Below are 21,397 nucleotides of genomic sequence, written 5' to 3' on the forward strand. Positions count from 1 at the left end.
CATGTGGAAAATGACTTCTCTGCGTGTGTGAAACAAACCCTATAATATATCTCACATGCCATGATGGAAGTGGATTCTGTCACAGGTTACTAATTATGACAGCCCATCTTATCATCTCGCTTTTACCACCACCACATGAGACATTCAGCTTACAAGATGAAGCACACCTACTGTCCTCTTCTGTTCTTCCTAAAAGCCAATTAGGTACAAAGTTACAACAAAGAAAAGTTGTTCCTAAGCAAATTTTAATTAGATCTACCACTGTAGGCAAGAAAAGAGTTAATTGGTTGTTAAATTGCATAGGTTATGCTGTGAATAAGCTTTCCCTCTGCACCGTGCACCTACATACGACTGTGCCAAACATAATGCTGTTTATTTAATTTGGAAATGTGTAAATGAACCCTGAGCTCCCAAATGCAATTACCTTTACTTTAACAAGGTTTTTGCTTTTGTATACTGAAACATTAAGATATATTTTTGCTCACTCAACTTGCTCTGATGAACTCGAATATGCAGCGCGTTTATTTGTTTATGCGTGTGTGATGGAGATGGAGCGCGGCGCTGCATCGAGCCTGCCAAACTCTGCCCACCTCCCACGAAGCGCAGTGCTATAATTAAAAATTGTTGTTCTCGCTCTTGTTCTAACTTTCTTCTTGCTCAGAGAAGAAAACTCGTGTTACAGTAAATAACTTTGAGCTTTCTTCGCTGTAGCTGTTCAACACAACAGCTATCATCCACACTGATCACCATCCAAATAAAAATCGTTGACCAGTGAAGTGAGCAACAGTGTAACATCGTCTCATTACAATACAGCGTTCTGCTCCGTAAGCTTGGGTGTTGCTGTTTGTGTAGATGATACTTTTGATCACTTTGACTTTTTTATTTTAAAGTGCTTCCAAATGGAAGTTTAGATTAAACCATGGTTGTGTGCACAAATTGCACAAATTGCATTACATGTATTTCCACCCAAGCACCTCAAGTCTTCAGACAAAGCACATCTTTGTTGGTGTTAGCAAACAGGATCAAGAAGTACTCATTACACCAGCACAGCAGCAGACCGTTGAAATAAAAAAGCGGGCACAACACAGCAAAGACCCATTACAGGCAAATAAATCAAATTCGGCTTATGGTAAAATAATGTTGAAGCTATGGCGTACTGATGAGGTAATTTCCCTTTTCTTCAATTTTATGTGTCGACAATTACAGTTAATATGATAGCCAATATATAAACGACTTCCAAAGCAGCTTGACTGATGTGCACAATATAAAAATGTAAGAAAAAAAGCAGAATGAAATGATTTGTGAATTTCATAGAGCCATATTTTGTTCACAATAGAACACGGAAAACAACTGAGAAAATGTAGCAGCAACATCTCCTGGAATCTGGGACAACAAAAGGCTGAAACGTAAGTGGTGCTAAAAACAACAGCAAGAGGAATGTTTTGTAACGAGTTAGGCTAACTCCCAACAGGTGAGTAACATGATTGGGGGTATAAAGAGCATCTTGGAGAGGCAGAGAAGTTCACCAAGTTCACCAAAAAAATAGGTGTCATCGAAAGATTCAAACATTGGGAAGAAATCTTTGTGTGCAAAGGACAAGGTTAAATATCAATATCGAATGCCCACAGTTCTTAAAACATTAATACAACATTAATAAAACATTCCTGGATAATTGAGAATGCATCAAGACGAACACAAAAGGAAGTTCACAGCTTTTAGCAGCTCCCCCCCACCAGACAAACAAAGAGGCAGTTGGCAGTTAGAAATCAGCAATCCTTCACACACCCCCACTCCCCTCCAGAATTCTCAGGTAACAACCTAATTTACATATGAATGACTAGCCAATTTAGCTTCCACTTGGCTGAAGCTAAAGCCTAGCTAAAAGCCTACCAGCCATTTGGCTGGAAGGCGGGTTTTAAAGGTAGAAAGTTAGAAGCCTGGGACTTCCAGTAGCTTAAAAAACAGGCAAGATTTTAATGTCATCGAAGTTCTGTTGTTGCAATCACTATGGAAGCTTGTAAATCTGAAAAGGCGCAACAGCATGGCTCTGTTGTAGAAGAGTCCAAGTGCCGAACATTCTGCCTGCAATCCAGACCTTTCACCAACTCAAAACATTTGGTACACCATAAAACATGGTAGCAACTCAGTACACTTAGACATAGTCCAAACCACCTGTTGAAGTTCAAACCGAGCACTGAAGTAGATGTGCTTCAAACAAGTGCCACTCCTGTCAGCTAACAGGAAACTGAGGCTGCTGTTCAAGTGAGCTCACCAAAATTGGACAATAGAAGACTGGGAAAATATTGCCTGGTGAGTCACAATTTCTGCTGTGATGTTCAGATGGTATGATTAGAATCTGGCATAAACAACATGAAAGAATGGATCCATGTTGCCGTGTATGAACCACTCAGGTGGGTGGTGCAATGATGGCACATTTTATTCCCTTCAGTACCAGCTGAGTGTCATTTAAATGAAACAGCCTGTCTGTTGCTGGCCAGGCTCATCCCTTTATGACCAACGTCCACCAATTTTCTGATGTCACAAAGCTCAAATCATGTTAAAGCTACAATTCTGCCTGGTCAGAGTTCAATTCATCTAAAACTGGTTTCTTGAACATAAAGCTAGTATTCAAATGGCCACCACAGCAACTAGTTACATCAACTTGCTGAATCTATGCCACAAAGAACTGAGGCAGCTCTTAAGGCAAAAGAGGGTCCAGTCCAGTACTAGCAAGACGTACGTAATGAATTTTCCTGTGAGCATATGCGTTTGCATATATAAATGAATCATGCAAACTGATTTTCTAAGTAGATAATTGATACCAAAAAAGCTTATCTCACTTTGTGTAATGATATGGCTGTGATGGTTATTGCTAGAACTGTTAACTTAGCTGGAATGCTAAGGGGAGACGTTAGCAGAACAAGGCATAACTATTGCAGGTAGTCGACCAGCATTTTGAGTTTCTTATGTTTTGGTTTATTTTTCCATTATGGATTAGCTCTTATTCTCTGGTGATACGGTTTTGATTATAATTATATTCTGATTCTTTAGCTATCTGATGATGATGATGATGATGATGATGATGATGATGATGATGATTATTATTATTATTTCTGGTTTAGGTTTTGTTATCTTGCCCTCATGTTTAGTTTAGGTTGCCTGTGCTCCCACTTCTCTGTGTTCCCTCCGTCTGTCTATGGTGTCACACTGTCTGCTTGTGAATCTGTCTGTTTAGTTCAGTGTCTTGCCTGGTTCTGTGTCTGAGTTTCCTGTTTTATTCTGAAGGTTTTTGTCTCATGTGAGTGTGTTCCGTTTACGTTTCCCCTGTTCCGTCAGCTTTGATTTCCCCCAGGTGTGTTCCCCTCCTGTTGCTCATCCCTTGATTGCTGCTATGTATATTTAGTGTCTGTGTCTTCCCCTACTCGGCGGTGTCGCGTCGTTAACGTCTGTTCATCCTCTTACCCTCAACTAGCTGTGTGTTCTGCTTCCATGTTTCTAGTGTTTAGTCTCCTGCTCCAGTTTAGTATTTCTTTTCCAGTGTTTCAGTCCTTGGTTCCTCTGTTCAGACTTTTGTTTGTCTTTTGGTGAGTTTAGTTAGTATGAGTTTTTTCCCAGCAACAAAGCTGCACTTTAAGTTTCACTTCCGTGTCTGAGTTCTGCATTTTGGGTCCACCACTCCTGCTTGCCTGCCTGCCACACAGCAATTCATGACTAATAGTCGCGCAACACATGATATGTACAAGGCACGCACACAAGCAAAGTTAATTTTTTCAGCAGAGTTTCCAGTGTTTTGAGTTTGTTTCACTAAGGCATCTATTACATACATAAATACTTACATAAATATTTTTTTTATAAATACACTAGTTTGTATGTGCACATGACACACTTATAGCAACTTAATTATCATGTTGTTTACTCAAGTCTTAAAGGAAATAATGTTTTACTTTTGTCTTTACACAGATTTCAAGTTTAGACAGCAAATTTGTTTTTAATCAGGCAGCCCTTCTCTGAATGAGTTTTTATCAGAGAATGCCTGCCCCAGCCTCCACAGTCTCCATCATTTCACCCTGATGAAAACACAATTTTCCTTCTTTAGTTCTTTGGTCCTTCTTTAGTTTGGCCTATATTTATATATTAGTGCATTGTTAGAAGATCAACCAACCTTGTTTTGTGTGGGTTTTTTTTATTTGTTTCAATTGAATCATGCAAATTTGAGACTGATTCCTTTGCTTCTTCAAAGACAATACTTAATGTCAGTTCATAAAACCTGTGCACAGTGCTTTGTGAGACAAAAAAGACAGAAAAAAAACTTCCTTTTAACAGAGAGAAACCTCAGAGGGAACCTGGCTCAGGGAGGATAGCCATCTGTGTCAAACTGCTGCAGTGAGAGAAAAGCAAGGAAAAGAAAAGAATAAGATACAATTTAACAATGGCTTCGTGGTTAGTAATTAAGTCTACTCACTGCAGTATTAATTTGGTTGAGACATCTCTTTGCAAACAACTTACAGACAAGCTGTTTGTGGTTGTCTTCTAATTAAATTTGCAATTCATCATGGATATTGTGGGCAATGTCAAAAACACCCAGAGATTTTTTGTATGCAGAATATTAGGACATAATTATTATTTTTAAAAAGACATTTAAACTGAGATGAGTTAAAACAAAGAATAGAAACACTGCACGTGAATTTGTTTCATCTTCAACACTGGTTACGCTAATTAAGCAGTTATGATACAACTAATGCTAAGAGATGGTAACCGGTAGATTGAATAGTGCACTTTAGGGTGTCCAGTACATTGCATAGTAACATGCTGTGCGTCTTAGGTTAGAGACGTTTGACTGAACTCATTTGTTTGACAGTGTTATATTTAAATAGCTGTCTGTTTTAGAAAACCTTGTATGCACAATTAAAACTATCGTATTTCAAGTGTGGTCTGCATGACTTTAACTTTTATCTGTGATCAGACCTAACACCTCTTTATGGGCTGTCTTGATTATAAGAAATAATTCAATTGAAATTTTAATTTCTGTGCCGATGTCCTCCATGGTGACCATTCTTTACAAAGATTTTGAAATGCAAGGGAATGACACACAAATCTCTTGACCTTTGATGTCTGAGTTTAAGACTTGGTAGTTATTTTCCAGGACAGTTAAATGTTAATTTTTCACAGAAATGAATTTAAGACTTTTGAAATTTGCAAGAGACAATATCCAGGACTAAAAATACCTAACTTACTTTCTGCTGTTTTCTAATTATATGACTTGTAGCTTACACAGGATGGGTTTCAGTCATGTCTACATCACATACTGTCACAAATACTGACACTGCTCTTTGTTTATCCTTTAGATAAATGATTTACAGACCCTGCCTTATGGTAGAATGCCACTTACCTGCAGGTGACAGAAAAAAGAGGCATGCATTATATCACATTCAAAACGGTCGGTGCAAAAAGTTGAAAAGACCTGCAAAACGCAAATCAGTGCATTTCCCCCTCATTTCAGAAATGTTCTGTGAAAACTCAACATCTGTAGTATCGCAAGTAAAAGATGAGTTGCTGAAGAAGTGGACGCCTTCTTACAGGGGATCAACAGCAAAATAAGCTGACTGTCAATGCGTCATAAAGCTAAATATTGTACATGTGTGAATTAACTACTCCAATCCATTATTGACATTAAAAGTAAAGTGCAGTTAGTCACTGATAGAATGAATATAAATGCAAAGCACTTCATGGAAATGTACTAGGTTTACGTTGATCATGCAGTTGAATCATATGTTTATCATAAAAATGCCCAAATTTAAAATTATCAGCTAAAAATGAAATGTTTTAATTTAAATGTACCTTAGTTTTGTCATACAAAGCGTGATTGTCCAACAGCATTCGCCGCTCCATTCGAGCAAACCTCCTCAGGTCTCTCTCAAACTGCTGTGAAAGGAAGAATCGATAGTCTGAAATTAAATACCTATTTTCCTTGTCAGCCATATGACTTTAAAAGGAAACAGCGATGTCTAAATGCATTTTGTATTCCTGGAGGACTTCTATGTCTTTTCATTATTGTTATTAGCAAGATGGTTATAGGATATGAGACTTTGCTGATATGAAATCATATTTTCATCATGTACACTTGGCCTTAGATACCAAATTGTGGTTTCAAATTGTGGTTCAAGCACCTCTAAGATGTACTGAATAACTACTAGTACATTTCTTTCTACTCACACCTTCTTCCTGCAGCTACCTAACTTTCATTCATTCTCTATAATCCTTCTTACCCTGGAGCCGCTCCAGCCAAGAAGAGTAAAGGCGTAGCGATCCACAGGTGGAGACACCAAGTCCACGCGTACAGCCCTCCAGCCTCTCCTGTCTTCCTCAGCAGTTTGGAGACCTCCCTCTACTTGGCTGTCCTCCAGACGCAGGATCAGGAAACACTTTGCAAAGTGGTCCATGGCCTCAAACCTGTGGCTGGGAAGCTTCGACTCATCAAAAGTAGAGGCCTGGTATTCACAGTAGAGAAGAATGCCCTGTAGAAAATAAAATAAGGATGTGTTCACCGGTCTTTTCCATCTGCTTCTCAAAGATACAAAACAGTTTATAAAATGTCATCTGTAATATCTTAATATGTTGACCCGGGCTTCAGAGCAACCAATACGTGCAGGCGATGTCTAAGATGCATCGCTTGCACATGTTGCAGGCTCACTGAAATAAAATAATAAAGTATTATTCTAAATAATCTGATGATTAGATGTGCAGGATAATTCTGGTTTATTTCATACAGAAATCTTAATCTAGAAATATTTTGCATAAAATAATATTAGCATGACCTATAGAACCACAATGGCCACATTAAAGGAACATTCACTGAAGTGAAAGAAACCGAACTATTAAAAACTCTAAGACTGACATAAGAATGTAACATTTGTAGTATTTTGTCCCCTTAGTCCTAATACAAAGCCACATTCTTGTCAGAATAATAATAATAAGAATAATGTCTTGTCAGCGTTCCAGTAATTAAGACGCACGGACATAAAAGCCTCCATTATTATGTGTTCCGCTGACTGGCACGAGCTATCGAATTTTGTAATTTGTATTTTAAAAAGACTCAATTACTAGAATCCTGTTCAGTGTTTAAACCTGGATCAAAAAGCACAATTAGAGTGAAATGCTTCAGTTCACGGTGAAATGTTTTTTTCTTAATAACCAACAGATTTTTTTTCCCCGTGCAAACTTCTCTGTTAATGTAGATAAGCTGGAGAGTTTTCTAATATCTTTGCCAAAAAACAGTTCAATTTGTGTTGATATAATTTGGTAAAATATTTAATTGGAAGATTTTGCTGGTGTATCATTGACAGCAGTAATCGCATCCCTGTCTTACCAAGAATTGAGTCTTTAAGCATACTGAAGCTATGAAGAGAGCCAGGTTTCATTCCCAACTCTTCAAATAAAGATATCAGATCGGGAATTTGATGTGACATTTTCCTCATTCGGTATTATTTAGCTTAAAGAGTTCCATATTGTGCATTGACCAAACTCTTTTATTTTTTCAATGCTTTACCGCCACCATATTTCTGATATTATCAAAATGGTTCAGCACAGGGTGAGTGAAGTAGTTCTCTCTGAAATCTGAATGAAATTCTAACAAAAAGTATTGCTTTACATGAACGACTTGCTTCAGAACCTGATTCTTCATAAAAGGCTGCTTAGACACAGGCCTGAGGGTATTGAAAAGACTGAGTCATGGTAATGTCTCTTTAAGCAGTGTTGGATTTTTGCTCTTCTTAAAATAGTGAGCTGAGGAATGAGTATATTTTTCTTGACATGACAAATTGCTGCATGCTCACACTTGATGTAAATTTCACACACAAGTGTTGAAAAATATAGATGATAGCCATGTGAAACTGATGGCCAGAGAATAAGAGTTAATATTCAAAATGACTGAAGGGTCATTCACAAGAATTATTAGTAGTGAAACTTGCACACAATGATCACCTAATGGGTCTTCACCTAAACTGTGATCAATGTCAGGGTCGCATTTGTCATTTTAAGGGAAGTAACCTATGAACTCCTGATTTGTTAAGTGTCTGTTGGACAGGCTAAACATTTCTGTGCAGACCGGATTATTAAAAATTGTTTGGCCCATAAATTTAGCAAAAATATATATGGTCCCCATAGAAGGAAGGCAAGGCAAGGCAAGGCAAGTTTATTTGTATAGCACAATTCAACAACAAGGTGATTCAAAGTGCTTTACAGAGACATTAGAAACAAGAACAAATAAAAAGCACGATTTAAAATTGATTAAAACAAGCAAATAAACTAACTAACTAATTAACAAACAAACAAACAAACAAACAACAGTATATAAAATCAAAACAGATAAAATCAGAACAGTAGATAAAATCAGTAGTTAAATGTAAGTTTTGAAATTTAAGCTTAAAGTGTGGATTTGGTGCTTTATTCAAATGCAGCTGAGAACAGGTGAGTCTTCAACCTGGATTTAAATAAACTGAGTGTTTCAGCTGATCTGAGGCTTTCTGGGAGTTTGTTCCAGATATAAGGAGCATAAAAGCTGAATGCAGCTTCTCCGTGTCTGGTTCTGACTCTGGGAACTGATAAAAGACCGGATCCAGATGACCTGAGGGATCTGGATGGTTCATACTGGGTCAGGAGGTCATTGATGTATTTTGGTCCTAAACCATTCAGAGCTTTATAGACCAGCATCAGAACTTTAAAGTCTATCCTCTGACGGACAGGCAGCCAGTGTAAAGACCTCAGAGCTGGACTGATGTGGTCCACTTTTTTGGTCTTAGTGAGGACTCGAGCAGCAGAGTTCTGAATGAGCTGTAGTTGTCTGACTGATTTTTTAGGTAGACCTGTAAAGATGCTGTTACAGTAATCAAGCCTACTAAAGATGAATGCATGGACTAGTTTTTCCAGGTCCTGTTGAGACATCAGATCTTTTATCCTTGATATATTCTTGAGGTGATAGTAAGCTGACTTTGTTATTGTCTTAATGTGTTTTTCTAAGTTTAGGTCTGCATCCATCACTACACCCAAATTTCTCGCCTGGTTTGTGGTTTTTAGATGTATAGATTGAAGTTCTCTGGTGACCTGTAATCGTTTTTCTTTGGCGCCAAAGACTATTACCTCAGTTTTGTTTTTGTTTAGCTGGAGAAAATTGTGGCACAACCAGTCATTGATTTCCTCAATGCATTTACCAAGAGCCTGTACAGGGCCTCGGTCTCCTGGTGACATTGTGATATATATTTGTGTGTCATCTGCATAGCTGTGATAGTTTATTTTGTTGTTGTTTATAATCTGTGCCAGTGGGAGCATGTAGATGTTAAACAGAAGGGGTCCCAAGATGGAACCTTGGGGAACTCCACATGTGATACTTGTCTGCTCAGATGTGAAGTTACCTATTGATACAAAGTATTTCCTGTTTTCTAAGTATGTTTTGAACCAGTTTAGTACAGTTCCTGAAAGACCTGTCCAGTTCTCCAGTCGTTTGAGTAATATGTTGTGGTCAACTGTATCAAATGCTGCACTGAGATCCAGTAAAACTAGGACTGACATTTTTCCACTGTCTGTATTCAGACATATGTCATTAAACACTTTGGTCAGAGCGGTTTCAGTGCTGTGGTTCTGTCTAAAACCTGACTGGAAGGCATCGTAGCAATTATTCTGTTTTAAGAAGTAACTGAGCTGTTGAGAAACTGCTTTTTCAATGATCTTACTTAAAGGAGGACGAATCGTAATGACTTTGGTGAGCTCTCCTGTACCATCACATCCATTAATACAATTTTCTTCCTCAAGCCAAGATGGGGAAACAAAAAATACATAAGAAGCAAGAATCATCCCACTGACCTTTACAGAACCACATGAAAAGACATGCAAAACACTTGAAATTTCCTGACATGACACATTATGTTCTTAAAGTGGTACACCTTTGTGTTTCATGTTTCACAGTTTATTGCCAGCAATGTAAAGATTTAAAATTGCCCCATCAGATTAGCTTACGTTCACATCAAGACAGCAGTGATTGAAAGAAAATAATTCTTACCTGGAACTTAAATCAGAGGTAATAATTGAATGTTAAGCATTAACCCACATAGCAAAATTGGTATGGCCCAGATCTGGCCCACACAATGTGCTTACACATGGCCCACATACCGCAAAGAGTGACGGCCCTTTGGTGGCCCAGATCTGGTTTGCCAGAGGTGGCCCACACATGGGCCAGCAAAAGGCCAGTTGCAAACACACTGCTGGTTCTGTGCTGGCCCATGTGTAACCTCTGGCAAACCAGATCTGCGCCACCAAAGGACCGTCATTCTTTGTGGGATGTGGGCCATGTGTAAGTTGTGTGCAGCCACGGGCCAGTTGCAGACACACTGCTGGCCCAGAACAGTTTCAGCTCTGGCCCCAGATGTCAGCCTAATGTGTACCTTAATCAAGCCATGTAATAACAACATGTGCCAGAACATAATAGTGCAAAAGTAACATGAGGAAACTCTGTTCAGACAGTGAATGGACTGATTCCTATATAGCGCTTTTCTACTCTCATGGATTATTCATCATTATTAAGTGCTCTACACAACATGCCACAGTCACCCAATCACACACTTTCTCTAACTTGAGTGCTTCCTAACTACATTCATACACATTCACATTCTTGAGATGTAGACGGGAGGAGCCAGTGATTGAACCACTCATAAGCTACAGCCACCCAGTGCTAAACATGAGTAAACCCTCACTAGGTTTTGGATAAAGTGTATACTCACAAACCTGTCAAACCTGCATTTGAAAGTTGGCTACCATAGCAGTATAGTATTGCAACATGGCATTTGGGTCTTCTAACTAAAATAAAATTAGGAACATAAATAGTGCCATCATTGCCAGACCTGACCCACATTTGGTTGACATACACCCTGCCATGACACCAGTCAGTCAGAAGTGCCAGCTTGATCTGGGCCAGACCTGTTTTCTATGAGCCTGGGCCACATAAAACAAACCACAGTCGGGCCAGATGTGGCATGCTATCACATAAACAGCGCCATCTGTGCCAGGCCTGGCCCATATCTGGATGACATACCACTTACATTGCCAGGAGTCAGTCAGCAGGACCGGTTTGACACCAGATCCGGGCCAGACCTGTCTGCTATGTGGGAAATATGTCTGTTTTAAATAATCTAATAGACCAGACTGAAATGACAATTTAAAACCAATTTGGTAAAGGGTGTGAAGTACAGTGATTCTATGGTTTTGAGCAAACTAATTTAAGGTTTTAATGGACAGAATGCCATGAACATTGGTATAGTCATTCACAATTTCCTTAAATTAAATGTAAATGCCTCTGAGATTTTCTGACTTCTGATGCCAGCGTGATGAGTTAGAAGTTACGTGTAATTTCCGTTCAGAAACTGTAAAAGGATTCACATCAGTGCGATCTTTACACCCACTAAAGATCGCCATTTATTGTGATGGTGTCAGCAACATTATCATGTAGTGTCAAATGTTGTGCTGAGGCATAGTCTCACAGGGCTTAGACCAAGTCAAATAGCAGTCAAAGGACACATTTGGCCCCAAAAACAGAATTCAGTGGTTACAATTTCATGGATTACCCTTTTCATACATCTTCTGTGGATTTAAAATATACTCATAATACTGGAACATTTAAAAATGAATAACTAATTTCCATTACAAACATTACATTAAGTAGTGGCAGTTTAGCACAAATAAATGGCATAACTGGGAAAACCTCACAAATCCTAAAAACCTGAGGTGCCCATCTACACTAGTTCTTGTCCGTCAGTTCTCCAAGTACCTTCTAAGTGTCCTACTTAGGGAAAAGTTCATTCAAGGCACATTCTTGATGCATTGGGATGCTAGCATCACATGTTGATTGTCTGTTTTTGTTGTTGATCTGAATAGTTACATATCAAATGTACTCTTTGTACACATATGACTGTGTGGCCACTACCAGCTCCACCACCATCATCAAGTTTGCTGACGACACCGTCGTGGTGGGCCTGATCTCTGATGACAACGAGACGGCCTACCTGAAGGAGATTAGGAATCTGGAGAACTGGTGCCAGAGGAACAACCTCCTTCTAAACGTCAGTAAGACAAAGAAGCTGATAGTGGACTTCAGCACTAAGCAGGAGAGGAACTACCAGACCCCCGTCATCAACGAGTGCCCAGTGGAGAGAGTGGACAGCTTCAAATACCTCGGAGTTCACATCACGCAGGACCTGTCATGGTCCTGTCACATCAACACCGTGGTGAAAAAGGCCCGTCAGCGTCTCTACCACCTCAGACGCTTGAGAGACTTCCAACTGCCCTCCAAGGTGCTCAGGAACTTTTACTCCTGCACCATAGAGAGCATCCTGACGGGAAACATCTTAACCTGGTTCGGGAACAGCACCATGCAGGACAGACGAGCTCTACAGAGGGTTGTGCGGTCAGCTGAGCGCACCATCCGCTCCGAGCTCCCTGACCTGCACTCAATCTACAGCAGGCGGTGCTGGACCAAGGCCAGGAAGATCACACCACCACACAGTACTGACCCACACATACAGTTCTTACACACACTGGACATTCTGGACATTATTTTCACTTCATTACTTAAATCACGCTGCTGTTATTGTGTATATGCTGCTGTTATTGTGTATACATTTATTTATATTTCTTCATACATTCTTATATAGTTCTATATTGTGTATTTTGTTGTACAGTTATTTTATTTTCAACTTTAATTTATATATTTTATCTTGTTCTCCCAGTTAAATTTACCCTTCATTCTAATTTGTGTTGTACAGTTATTTCATTTTTAACCTTAATTTATATTTTATTCCTTCCTAGTTAAATTTACCCTTTTTAATTTTTCATATTTATTTCCTATCTTATTCATAGCCTTTTCCTTTTTTGTTTTCTTTAGGTCACGAGCAGTTGTCCAAGCATTTCACTACATATCGTACTGTGTATGACTGTGTATGTGACAAATAAAATTTGAATTTGAATTTGAATTTGAAATGTTTAAAAATCTCAAAAGGAAAAGAAACAGAACTCTAAATCTGTATAATCTGACGTTAGACAAAATCCTGAGAAATTGGTTGTCATTGTTAAAAGAAATAAAACACTGCATCATCACCAAGCCTGTAAAGCTTCTTCTTTCAGTCTTTTGTTCCTGCTTTTAAATATTTACATTGATTTATTGAAATTTATACTGTACGATCAAAAAAAAGCACTGACTTTGAGTTGTGGTAATCCATCAGGTTAAAACTCATAAAATAATTAGAGAATGAAATATGTCTACTGGTTAAACTGAGAGTCTTAGTGTGAAAGTCTCAACTGTTTCAATAAAGCTCTAAAAAGTAGCTCTAGAAGGTAACAGTGGTCGTGAATGTGCACACAGGCTTTCATCAGTAAAGCTATGAATACCAGGGAAAGAACTCGGGCCAGTGTGTGAGCATGTTTTCAGACTTGTCATGGGCCTAGAGAGTGCTAAAAAAGGGGGGATGGATGAGTGTAAGACCCAATAGAGAAACAAGCTTTCAGTCAGCAATAGTAGATGGCTGGAGCCCATTCTCTGGTAAATGGCTCCACTCCTTAGATAATGAAAATCTCTGCCAAGTAAGATGTCAGTGCGTTGAAGAGAGAGGATCACTGATGAGAAACAAAGCCATAAGAGTAGAGGAGAGTGAAATGGAGTGAGTGCAAGAGGGTTGGAGAAAAACGAGTAGATAGGGGAAAGAAAGAGAGGTAAAAGACAGATAGTCCATGAATTGATTTCCCGGGACCTCGCCCTGGCCGAATTCGCTTCTCCCTGGGTGTAGCAGTGTTAAGGCGATTAAGATTACAAATTGTCAATTTAATTCCAGCACCCAGAGTAATTGTTGGGATACTACTCTCCTCTCACTGGCCATAAATTTGCTTCACTCTCCTTAAAGAGCAATAATTGGGGAATAGAGTGCAGTGAGCAGCCACTCTGCCTGTCCAACTGATGACTGAGGTTAATCACGAAACATTAAACACCTTGTCAGCATAGCCCAGATAGCCATTACTAAACAATCCTGCCTGACCGCCGAACGGCACGAGTTATCAGACGAGGACAGCTCTCCCCACGGGGGCCACCGAGATGGAGGGCGCTGAGGTACCTTAGGTGGTGACACACCAGGGAGCAGATCTCAAAGAAATCACCCTTTTCCTCTAATTATCTTTAGGAGTGAGCTCATGTGTTGTGCAACTGCAGGCAAAAGAAATCTACGATGTCACCCGCTGCTGCACCCCTGGACCGCTCTCCCTGTGCAATTACAGATAACCGCTCGCCTTCTAATAAAAGGCACGGACAGGAAAGTTCCCTTTCCATTTAGTAATAGCTTAGCTACAGGCAGTGACAGTTCTCACTTGGATAATGAGGGCAGAATGACAGCATAAAAGCACTTAAATACTGACTAATCTGAAATTAAAATCCCCCTGAGCCACACTTGAGACGAGCTGTGGGAGAACGTCTGCAGCGCATCTGATTCAGGAGGCCGCAAATGTAGGTCACTGATTCCGACCCCTCCTGAAAAAAGAAATTTTTTTCTCCAGCTTTGAATCACGCTGATGCCTTCAGAGAAAGCATTAATGAGCTATGGTGACAGTTGCACAGACCATTAAGTACCTGAATGCGGATGCCCTTCGCCGGATGAGGTTTGCGGCCCTGCTGCCTACACACATGCAGTACAGTACAGCGGCACTGATTTCTCTCACTCTCTCCCTTTTCAGCCTGACACGCAGACACACACAAATCCAACATAAAAACAGGATGTCATGAAGTTCCCCGTCTCAGCATCGCCGGGGGCTGTTTAGCCCAATAGCGCTCTGTAATCATCTCCTACACAGCAGGTACTGTCAGCGATCATCTGAGAGTAAGCTTATTCCACCAGAACTGTTTACAGAGGGAATTACAGAGGAGGACAGCAGGGAGATAATCTTTCCCCTGAAAGCTTTTGCCTATGAGCACTGGGTGGAGGGGGGTTCAAGTGAACATGACTTTTGAAATTGTGATCAGAAGGTTGAGTGTTTTTCTTATTTGATGATTTACACCAGGTATTTTCTTGAGAGTGTGATGAGTGGACGCAGAAGCCACCTGCATCCAGAAGACAGCAGCATCCTTATCGGGCACACTCTGATCTCATCTTGCATTCTTTCTGACTCGCAAAAAAGAGACATCAAACCCTGCCTTCAAGTTGCAGATTAGCGTGTTAGCCAGGACCATCTGAAATGCACTTTGACTTTGATACAGGGCCTCACCAGAATGAAAGAAACTGATTTGTGAAATGAAAGCAAAGCGGTTTGTTCATCTGTCCGCATGTGCGTCCTCTCAGTGTCAGTCGGAGGAGCCATTACTGATCCAATTTTATTTAGATCTCAAAGTGACTAAGCCTCCGTGACTGCCGAATAACCTCGGCCGTATGGGCAGCTCTGTCTGAATCACTGATTTAGCCACAGGGAAAACTCTCCAATTACCAAGCATGCTGACCAAACACAGAACAATAAAGCCTTAGTTGAATGGCATCATAATGACTGCAATGCATGCAGACCTCAGCCTTTGCAAAGCAGTGCTTAAACAGTATTTAGAGACAGAAATGATAGATGGATGAAGGATGAGGCATGGCCCTCTCCGTCTCTTCGTCGCTATAGCCGGGGCCAAGCTGAATCTCATCTGTCTGCCACAGAAGCTGGTGGCTGACCTTGCTTCTGCCCCCAAGTTATGCTTTCAGAATTTCAGCAGTAGAAGGGGGTGGGCAATGAGGGGCGGGAGGGAAAAAATGATGAACCCCTTTTTACAAGGACGTTTGGAGATGGATGTATTTTTAACTCCCTTCAGGCTGTGGAGGGGTGCTGGATGAAGGGGGGATGGGTTGGGTTCCAGGGGCTGCCTATGATATTAGGCCTGAGTGAAGACATGTCTGCCCCCAGGGGCTCGATTGCAGATGACAAGGTTACACGACTTAGAGTCAACCTCTGCTACCTCCACTTAATCACTGTCTCTTGTGTCCTCGTCCCTCCAGACGGTCCCCTCTCCATCCCCATTCTGCCCACCCTGCTGAGAAGAAAGCTTCCGGTCTTATCACGCCGTCCCTTCTTGGCTTTCTAAAGCCTTTTCTAACACCTGCCCTTACCTGCCTAATTCACTGTCTCACATCCATTCTGCCTCCTATCCCCGTACATTCGCACATCCTTTCACACCTTCACCTCGCTGCCTCTGCCTATAGTGGATTTAAGTGGCTGCAAGTGGTGAGAGCTCCGCGCGATAACATGCAATAAGTAGGAGGTAATTATTGTCAGGATGGACCTCTGAAGGAGTGCAGAGATGCGGAGGTGGGGATGGAGGAGGGTTGGAGGGTTTGGAAGGGTTTATTTTTAAACCCCAGCTATGTCAAAAAAGAAGTCAGTGACTAGACTAGACTAGAACAGGCAGCGTGATTCTGCTCTTTATCAAACACTCATCTCTTTTTCATGACCCTCTTCAACTATGCATTTATGCAAGGTTGAAGACAGTGTTGACAAAGAAAAGTCCTTCCACAGCCACATTTTCTTGCGCTGCCCGTTTTTATCTAACCGGTCTAACCAACACTGTCCATGATGGCCTTTTACAGATCAAGTTTTTCTCCTGCATGTGTCACCCTGCTCAGAGGAGAGGTATCTGCCTGCAATTATACTAATAGGGACTTTTTAGCAAGCAGCACTGAAGGGAGGCATAATGACTGGGATGTCATTTAGTCCTGTTAGTAGGAAATGTTTTCTTGGTGTTTTCATGGGCAGTGTCTCTTTGTTGGGGAGTATCAGACAAAACACCTGCAGCAAAACATGCAATTCAGCTAACTCAGCTTCATGTACAGCCACTGATGAGACTACTGTATGTACTCGACATGATTTTTAAACCAAGACAGAACACCACGGATTTCATTCATTTTCAGCTCAATAGACTTAATATATGTGTTTTTGACGGGGGATAAAAAACAATAACATGTTTGACTTTTATGCTTCAAACCAGCAGCAATCTCTGGGGTTGACCAGAATATAGCATTAAGGAAATGCCAAGACCTGCAGTTCCTTTAATGGCCACTTGAGGCTGACTCCAAAGGTGAATCCGTCACCTTTGACTCAGTGTTATTATGCCTAACTAAACAGCATTAAAACCATGTTTACAGCTGAGTACAAGTATACAGTTGATTGAATGACTGAAAGTTAACCACACAAAAACATATCTCCAGCTGAAACTAGCTGCGTTTTCCGAGCTAAAAGGATAAAGCAGCCAAGTTCCAAAGAAAAACTTGAAAAGGCATCAGAACTATTGCTCAACACCACTTTTAAAAAAATTATGAGTCTGGCTCATTGGAAGCAAAATATGAAGAAATGAGAAGTGGTTTTAAACTTGTACTGTACGTGCATCGGTTTATAAATCCAAGCTTGCACACCAAGCTAGCTTGTTTTCACTGCTTACTTACCACTTTACCCTCTTCCCCAAATAAAATTAATTCTGGCTCCAAAAGAAGAACTTTGCAGCAGCAAAAGGACAGGGCTTTGGTTTAATTAGTAAATTTCCCCCAATAAATTTGGAAACGAGGCAAGAAAAGGAAAAGTCCAGTCTTAGGAAGAGTCAAAAGTGATAGAAACAACATGAAAACAAGTGACACTCTCAGATATGTACAGACTGGAGAGAGCTTCAGGATCCCGCAAGGACACGTGTTAAATCTGTTAGATCAGTGAGAAACAACACCGTGTTTATTGGCCTCGTATAATCAGGTGTTTTAAAATAATCTGGCCCTTGTGACATCGGCGCAGTGAGGCAAGATGTGGGAGAAGTTATTAATGTGAGTCGCAGAATTAAAAAATGTCTTCTTGTGTTAATAGTTTTATTCAAGACTGTTAGGTTAGTAAAAATCTCATGTGTCTCTTGGCACCGTGACTTTTCACAGTTTCTAACTAGGCCACTAGAGAAAGTTAGGAACTACAGCTTTAAAGCCTGCTGCTCTTCAATAATCACGAATCACAAGGACATTATTCATGGATGAAAAAAAAAAAGTTTTCCATCACATTTGAATTTTATTCCTGTTTCTCAGAGTTATCTAACTATATATCCAATCTGTTGAGCAGTTCCATAACTGAATGAACTAGTAGACGGTGAATAAACCTGGCCTACTTCATTGATTTCCTCCTCCCATGCACAGAATAAAAACTTCAAAACTAGAGGAGGTAGGTGTAATACTGCATACGTCTATCTATAATTTAAACACCCTGGATATTTGTTTCAATTGTTGTGCTTAACACCCCAGTTTCATGTAATTGCAAATGTCTTTTATGCAACAAGTTGAAGTAGAGCACTTCTGGAACCCACTGATATTTGTCACATTACCATGATATTAGCAGCAAATAATTGTTGTCATTTGAGTACAGTCAGTAATTAAATCACTGTGTTTATGTAAACATAATCCGACATTAACATTGTGTCTCTCTGTTTTATCTCCTGTTCGTATATTTCCTCACTCTGCTCACAGTCACTGTCTGTTTCTCTGTCTCTCTTTTTCTTCTCCCCTCTCAGCCACTTCTCATTTTTTTTGCCCATTTTCCATTAAAGGCTCCATTTTCCACCATGGGGCATCCAGTGCTGACCATGGTCCTTGAAAGCCCTAAAAGAAGTTCTTAATGTAACTGCTAAATTGTACTTTTTTGTTCCTAGAATCACTCACACCTTCCAAATCTCTTTTCATTGCAGGCAACTAAATAACTTCTTTCTCTCTAATTTTCACAAAAAAAGGGAGCTGTGTTTCCAAGGACACAGCTCTGAATCATGAAAAATTGACCAATTCCTTTAAGTGATTTAGTTTTGAATCATGCTGAAAACTTCAGTATCTTACAGCGACCGCGAGTGAAAGACTGGCTTTTGGTTTCAGGAGGTTTTTCAACATATAGTGCAACAGTTATATATATATATTATGTACCAGAATATGCATATGTCCCCTCTGTGACTTGACTTATGGTGGTGGAGGGGTCCACAGGAGCTATGTTGTCGGGAGGCTTTTGCCCACTAGTACGGTCTCACTTGGCAAATTGGTCCTGGGTGAGGGACCAGACAAAGAGTGATTCAAAAACCCCTATGAGTGAAAGATCTAGGGAACAGTTCACACTGCCCACAATAGGGATAGGGTTAGATGGGATGGTCTATTTTACAAACTGCTGATCTACCTTGATTTTTCATCTCTAGGATTTACAGAGAATGGTCTGAAATAGGGAACCTATCCAACAAGCAGGATTTCTCTGGGTGAAAATCCTTTGTTGATGCCAGAGGTCAGAGAGAAATGGCCAGACACCTAAGGTGATAGTTAGGAAACAGTAACTCAAGTAACTAGCAGTAACTCATTATTCCCACTTATGCAGAAGAGCATCTCTGCATGCACAACAAATCAAACCTTGCAGCAGTTGGGTTAAAGCAGCAGAAGGAACCAGGACCACTACTGTCATCTATGAGCAGTAGTGAATGAAGGTACAATGGTCCCTGGTCAGAAAGCTCATTTCCTCTCAAACTAGTTTATTAAAAATGGAAATGAGTTCACTGGACTCCTCCACAACCATCAGATCCCAATCAAACAAAATTGATGTAGGTCACACAAGCATAGGAATAAAGTCAGGGGAAAATGTTCAAATGGGTGCTAAGAATTAGCCCTTTTTTACCCATATTTGAAGATATTCCATTAAATCATACATATTCATACAAGCACCTTTTCTACATCTACGTACTTTCTATCTAACGTCCAGACTCTCCTGAACACGCTGGGAGCAACTTGGGTTCAGTATCTTGCTACAAGGATACTTAATCAGCAGCTGATTTGTATGAATTTTATGAATTAGTTGGGTGTGGTTTTTGTCAAGGAGGTGAGCCACAACCACTCCCAAGTAATAAATCACAAATAGCTGTGTGTGTTGCTGTTTGTGTGTCTGTGTTATCTGCCATACCATGCATTACATATAGGTTTGTATGTGTGATTGTATGTGTTTCTATGTGTCTGAATGTATCTAACTAGTCTGTATGGAACTTTATGAATCAGAGGTGGATGTCACATATCTGTCATTTGGAGTAGTATTGCATCCTGGTACCTTCATAAAGTCTGCTCCAAACTACCGATTCCCACACACACATGAACATGAATACTATTGCTTCCCCACACACATCACATATGTATAGCCTTTAACTGACCCATAATCTCAGTTAAAGTTATCTTTAAAAAAGTGTTCCTCAGACCTGATTCTGGGATCCTTTCATACTCGCTGTCCTCACCAAGGCAGTGACCTTATGACCTTAACTGTTCAATCAAATTCTTTCCTCCCATAAAATGTCCTCGTCCTCACTTCCTGCAACTTTCTGCATGCTTTTCCAGTGCATGATTTGCTTATACATCCCAGGCAACAAACTAAGTAGTAAATACATTAAATCAGAATCTGTCTATAAACAACATAAAATACTTCTTCAGATGTTTTTGAACATGCACAATTTTTAAATATATTTCTGTTTCAATTCAAACATGCATAAAAATGATATTCTTCTCAGCAGTAGATGGCACTCTGTCACATGTAGTTTTGGCACCTAAAAAGATTGCTCCACCCCTAGGTCAAAAGTCAAACCCTCTGCTACTCATCATTTAACTGAAGACTGAAATGTTTTATGTCACAAAATAAATAAATAAATTTGAAAAGATTAAGGGACAGTGTAATAAACAAAAATTTGGTTTGTTGCCAGAATTTTAGGAATGTGCAAATTGGTGTGTAAGAAACATATTTTATTCTCAACCTAGATTTTGTGGTGCATCTTTTTTTAATTTAGCAATGTATTGAGCTGCAGTATAACAGTGGGCTTAATATGATCTTATGAGAAGCTTGTTTGTTACTCTTACTGTTATTCTCCATGGTTACAACTGTGGTTATGTTGAACATGGTTGCATTGTTTGGTGCACTGATGTTTGTGTGCACCCTAAGCACAGCTCTTTGGGGGGTTTTTCTGTACTTCTTTTTCAGCACTGTTATAGCCTTGAGGGGTTCATCATACCGATTAGGAGAAACCATGCTATAGGCAAAACACAAATAATACAACCGGCTGCAAAACCCAGAGATTACAATTCAAATCTATTTCCAAAGCAGCACAAAAATTCCTGAATATGTTCAGAAGGATGGATGGATGTTCACGTGGTGTTAGAGAATGAGCGAACATGTTGAGTTTTTCAGCACTTTGCCTGCTATGGCCTGCCAGTTAAAACAGTCTGATGAGATACACAAATGTAAGCATGAAACAGAACCCACAATATGTGATGTCATTGGGTTTATCAACCACAAACATATGGTTTATTAAACCAGATTTTGATAATTC

At 40.0% G+C, this 21,397-nt stretch overlaps 1 protein-coding gene across 1 annotated transcript in view; it reads right to left on the reverse strand.

Annotated features, from left to right (window-relative positions):
- Positions 1-21,397, reverse strand: part of dntt (deoxynucleotidyltransferase, terminal) — a 96,627-nt gene that overhangs the window by 29,444 nt on the left and 45,786 nt on the right. Inside the window, exons 9-10 of the mRNA XM_026190400.1 lie at positions 6,267-6,515; positions 5,839-5,922 (exon numbers count right to left, since the gene is read on the reverse strand). Coding sequence (XP_026046185.1) covers positions 5,839-5,922; positions 6,267-6,515 — 333 coding nt within the window. The remainder of the gene's footprint in view (positions 1-5,838; positions 5,923-6,266; positions 6,516-21,397) is intronic.

This window comes from Astatotilapia calliptera, chromosome 13, assembly GCF_900246225.1.
Source record: "Astatotilapia calliptera chromosome 13, fAstCal1.2, whole genome shotgun sequence".
NCBI classification, from domain to species: Eukaryota; Metazoa; Chordata; class Actinopteri; order Cichliformes; family Cichlidae; genus Astatotilapia; species Astatotilapia calliptera.